Genomic DNA, 1,448 nt, shown 5'->3' with positions numbered 1-1,448 from the left:
TTTTTTTAAACCCACGTTAAATATATATATAATATAACTCCCCAAAAATAAAGGTGATCAACATTTCTGGAGAAGGGAACATATAGCCATCTAAATCCTAATATTTTAAGTGTCACTAAGTTTATAGCACATGCACCAAAATGAAAGACAAACAAGAAAACAATGAGAGAGGTGTTTAAAAGGCTAAATTTTTGTTACTATTTGCAAACCTCAGGGTATATAGCATCCACAAGACACAGGATCACCAGATAAAGACTCACTTTGTTTAGATGTCACTCTACTTCCTAGTAACCTTATGTGTCATCCACACAAAGACAACTAACGGGATCTGATTTCCACTCTTTTCTCTTCTACTATTTCAAAAAGAAGACTGCTTTCGCTTGGAATCGACGATTGTTTTGGTGGTTTTATCACTAAAAATTGGAGACAAACCAAATAAAAATTTAGACTTCTGACAAATAGTTGTTATTTATCTGCTTCAAATGACTCATCCTTAAACCTCACCTCCTCTGCCCGTCAAGCCGTAGTTGTTACTGTAACTCTACCCTCACGTATGGGCTAATAAGGAAGGTAGGCGTTGCCGAAGCGATAATTTTATTCCGATCAATACTTTCACCCCCAATTTTACCAGATATTCGTCTCGGTTGAGCGGCCAAGGGAACGGAGGCGAGCAGAAGGGAAAGCTCGGGCAGCGGTGACTAAATTCGGAGGGCGACGCGTCCGTTCTTCGTGACCTGTAAAGGTGTTTGAAAAGAGCCTCTTTGGCTTTGTGGAGTGGGAAATGTGAACACCAAACTAGACTGTATACTATGTCATTTGATAATAATTCATGTTATTGCTTTTATTTACACTTGTGGGGAATCGTAATTTACTAATCCAATGAGTCACCCAAAACGTTTCGAACGGAGCTTTATGCAAATCGGGCGTTTTCCCTCGGATGTAAACACGCTCGTTCACATCCGATCACCGAACTTGAACCATACAAAAATGCATCATAATGAGCTGCAGCCGTGACTCCCATAAGTAGTCAATCGAGTATAAACCGTTATTCAATCTCCTTTAGGCAAAGTATTAGATCTCTTTCAAACCATTAGGCACTATATAAAATAACGATTACAATAAGCTCCTTGATGTCACGCAAGATTGAACGAAGGACGGCATTGTTGTGTTCTTGAGTCGAGCGAAAACACGGAGGACGAGACGCGCGAGCATGGCGGACGAGGAATTTGATGGAGATGAGTAAGATTCGAGAGATTTTTGTGTTTTGGAGATTTTGGCGTGTTGGTAGGAAGTGCTATGACCAGTGTAGGTGAGGCGAGTATGTGATAGAAAAGCGCATTAACCGTAAACTCACATGGAAGTTATGGTGACGCAACACCGGGAATAGTTTCAGGTATATTTCAGTATCATTGGTTGTTTTGCAAGGGAAGCAGATTTTTTTGGTAAAG

General features: G+C 40.3%; 2 protein-coding genes and 1 pseudogene across 2 annotated transcripts in view; 1 reads left to right on the top strand and 2 right to left on the bottom strand.

Moving 5' to 3' along the window:
• Nucleotides 1-723, bottom strand: part of LOC119588225 — a 48,411-nt pseudogene extending 47,688 nt beyond the window's left edge.
• The window catches only part of LOC119588224 (adenylyl cyclase-associated protein 1-like), a 34,814-nt gene that overhangs the window by 9,298 nt on the left and 24,068 nt on the right, over nucleotides 1-1,448 (bottom strand). The gene's annotated exons all lie outside the window — the stretch shown is intronic.
• The window catches only part of LOC119587963 (DNA-directed RNA polymerases I, II, and III subunit RPABC2-like), an 8,285-nt gene continuing 8,011 nt past the window's right edge, over nucleotides 1,175-1,448 (top strand). Inside the window, 1 exon segment of the mRNA XM_037936677.1 lies at nucleotides 1,175-1,239. Within this exon segment, the coding sequence (XP_037792605.1) occupies nucleotides 1,211-1,239 (29 nt within the window). The 5' untranslated portion in view covers nucleotides 1,175-1,210.

The sequence above is a fragment of the Penaeus monodon genome, chromosome 23 (genome assembly GCF_015228065.2).
Source record: "Penaeus monodon isolate SGIC_2016 chromosome 23, NSTDA_Pmon_1, whole genome shotgun sequence".
Taxonomy (NCBI): domain Eukaryota; kingdom Metazoa; phylum Arthropoda; class Malacostraca; order Decapoda; family Penaeidae; genus Penaeus; species Penaeus monodon.
The sequence above is the reverse complement of the archived record's forward strand: the minus strand, read 5'-3'. Positions and strand labels throughout refer to the sequence as shown.